This window comes from Marmota flaviventris, chromosome 1 (genome assembly GCF_047511675.1).
Source record: "Marmota flaviventris isolate mMarFla1 chromosome 1, mMarFla1.hap1, whole genome shotgun sequence".
In the NCBI taxonomy this organism is placed as follows: domain Eukaryota; kingdom Metazoa; phylum Chordata; class Mammalia; order Rodentia; family Sciuridae; genus Marmota; species Marmota flaviventris.
Genome location: NC_092498.1, coordinates 209138233 through 209141054, shown reverse-complemented (window position 1 = coordinate 209141054; position 2822 = coordinate 209138233). Strand labels below are relative to the sequence as shown.

The window sequence follows — 2822 nt, the reverse complement described above, 5'->3', positions numbered from 1 at the left end:
ATGGAGCCAGGTAATGACACACGCATTACAAAATTTCTACTTCTGGGAATTTCAGAGGACCCCACATTGCAACCCTTCCTCTTTGGGCTGTTTCTGTTTATGTACCTGGTCACTGTGCTGGGGAACCTGCTCATCATCGTGGCCACCATCTCAGACTCCCACCTGCACACGCCCATGTACTTCTTCCTCATCAACCTGTCCTTTGCAGACATCTGCTTCACCACAACGAGCATCCCCAAGATGCTGGTAAACATCCAGACCCAGAGCAAGGTCATCACCTATAATGGATGCATCATCCAGATATACTTTTTTATATTCTTTGGGGTTTTGGATAACTTCCTCCTGGCTGTGATGGCCTATGACCGGTATGTGGCCATCTGTCATCCCTTGCACTACATGGTCATTATGAACCACCGTCTCTGTGGACTGCTGGTGTTGGCTTGCTGGGCCTTGACTGCTCTGAACTCCTTAATAGACATCTTAATGGCCTTGAGGCTGTCCTTCTGCACAGACCTGGAGATCCCACACTTTGTATGTGAACTCAACCAGCTGGTCCTACTTGCCTGTTCCGACACCTTTTCCATTAACATGGTGATGTATTTTGGAGCTGTCTTGCTGGGAGGTGGTCCTCTGGTTGGGGTCCTTTACTCCTACTCCAAGATCGTGTCCTCCATCCGTGCAATCTCCTCAGCTCAGGGCAAGTACAAAGCCTTCTCCACCTGTGCGTCTCACCTCTCTGTGGTCTCCCTGTTCTACTCTACACTCCTGGGGGTGTACCTCAGCTCTTCCATTACCCAGAACTCACAATCCACGGCAAGAGCCTCGGTGATGTACAGCGTGGTCACCCCCATGCTGAACCCCTTCATCTACAGTCTGAGGAACAAGGACATCACGGGAGCACTGAGGAGACTCTTCCGAGGGAAGCCGTAGAGGAGACATTTCCAAGTTGTGCCTCAGAGACCCTGGACCAGACCCTGCGGTTCTTTATCCAGACCACGAAGTAGACCTTGTGCCTTCTGTTAATTTCCTGGAGTTTCTTTTAATCTCAACTGTGTTAGTATTTAAGGAAGCTCATTAGGAAGTATCATTTTCTCTCTGGATTGCCAACATTTTCTACCTTTTCAGTCCTAACTTCTCAATTCTTTCCATCTCAGATCAGAAGAGATTTGCAGATTTCCATGAGTCTGATATTCTGCTGAGTTGCACTGTCCTGTGGAATATAACCCACTGAGGCTGTTTCCTTTATTTTATGAAGGTGGAAATCTGAGACCACAGTTTTTCCATTTTCTATTCTTTTTCTTTTCCTTTCTGTGTTGCTACCTTAACTGCTCTTCCTTAATATGTAGAGGTCCACTGAGTGGTGGTTTTACGGTTGACCATGTGAGAAAGGCATGCACCAGAGCTTGTCTGCTGCCCAGGAGTGCTTCTGGGAATGAGGATTCATGCCTCAGTGGTCGTCCTGCTGACTGCATCTCCAGGTTTCCTACAATCCCACCATGGTCATTTATTGATACCCCTATCCGAAATAAATATGAACAACCAGGTCGTCATGATCATTGCTTTTAAATATCAGAGCAAATGGTAATTAGAAGATGTAGCAGGTTATTCTGACTCTCTCCATTCTGCTGGCACTGGTTATGGTATCAAGCCTTTGCCACCACGAACATTATCCCAAAATAAATGATTTTAAAATAATGCTTTTAGTTTTGTTCATATTGGTGTGTATGTTGGGAAATCTTCTGGCCTTTTTTCCCCCACATGTAAAAAATTTTTTTATTTGCAACATTACAGTTGCAAATTGTGATGGGATTTGTCATCACATGTTTGTAGCTGAACACAATGTAAGAACATGATTTGGCCAATATCACTCCTTATCTTCTGGTCTTTTCCATCTCTTCACATGCCTCCAGTTCCTTTCAAGGTTTGTTGTCAGATAAGAGTCAACTGAGGACGCTTTGCTAACCTTGGCTGATTCTCTCAGACTTGGGGTCTTACTGGTTAGAGGCTGAGGGTGGTGATGTGCACTAGTCAACTCTGCATACCTGTAACCAAAATACCCAAGAACAATTTAGAGGAGGAAAAGTGTTTTGGCTCCTGGTTCCAGAGATTGAGTCCATGGCTCTGGCCCAAGGTGAGAAAGATCATCATGGCAGACATGCCTGGTGGAGAATCAGTGCTCATCTCATGCCAGCCAGCAGACAGAGAGGGAGCAGCCAGGAAGGTGCCCAGGAAGGCTGCATCCTTCCAGGACATGCTCCAATGCCCACCTGCCCAGAGCTACCACCCACTCAGTTCATTCAAACTGGGATGGATGATTTAGGTAACAGCTCTCCCACTCCACTTTCTTTATCGCTGAGTACCCCACACAGGAGCTTTTAGGGGACACCTCATACCCAAACTACAACATGTAGAACATTCTGCAAAGTTCACTGATGGGCCCTCTCCTAGTGCTCCCCTTCACTGTCCAAACCTCAGCTTTTGGAGCTTCTGTGTCTGTAGCACTGTTTTCCAAACCCCGGATCTGTTCTTTATCCTGCCATTCCCACTCCTGTGCCATGTCTTACTCTTTCACTAGTGATGTGCATGTACTTTTATTTCATTCCAATAGTGCTAGACTCAAATATATTACTTGATAGACAACAGTCATGCACCGTATGCTTTTTGAAATGGTGTTTTCATTAGTGGCAGTTAATCATCCTTGATGGTGGGGTTCATCTACATTGTCATACGTACTCATAACACAATATGTTCCCTTTCAATCCCCAATACTTCCCCTGTTACTACCCTCTCCTGATTCCCCTCCCCTACACTCCTTGTCCCCC

At 46.0% G+C, this 2822-nt stretch overlaps 1 protein-coding gene across 1 annotated transcript; it reads left to right on the top strand.

Annotated features, from left to right (window-relative positions):
- Window positions 1–930, top strand: LOC114107824 (olfactory receptor 7A40-like). The gene has a single exon (XM_027955274.2). The coding sequence runs from the start codon at window positions 1–3 to the stop codon at window positions 928–930; it is 930 nt and encodes a 309-aa protein (XP_027811075.2).
- The last annotated feature ends 1892 nt before the right edge of the window (window positions 931–2822 follow it).

Bases quoted from the DNA above. Each gene is read 5' to 3' on its own strand.
- LOC114107824 (XM_027955274.2), top strand. From the start codon at position 1: ATGGAGCCAGGTAATGACACACGCATTACAAAATTTCTACTTCTGGGA.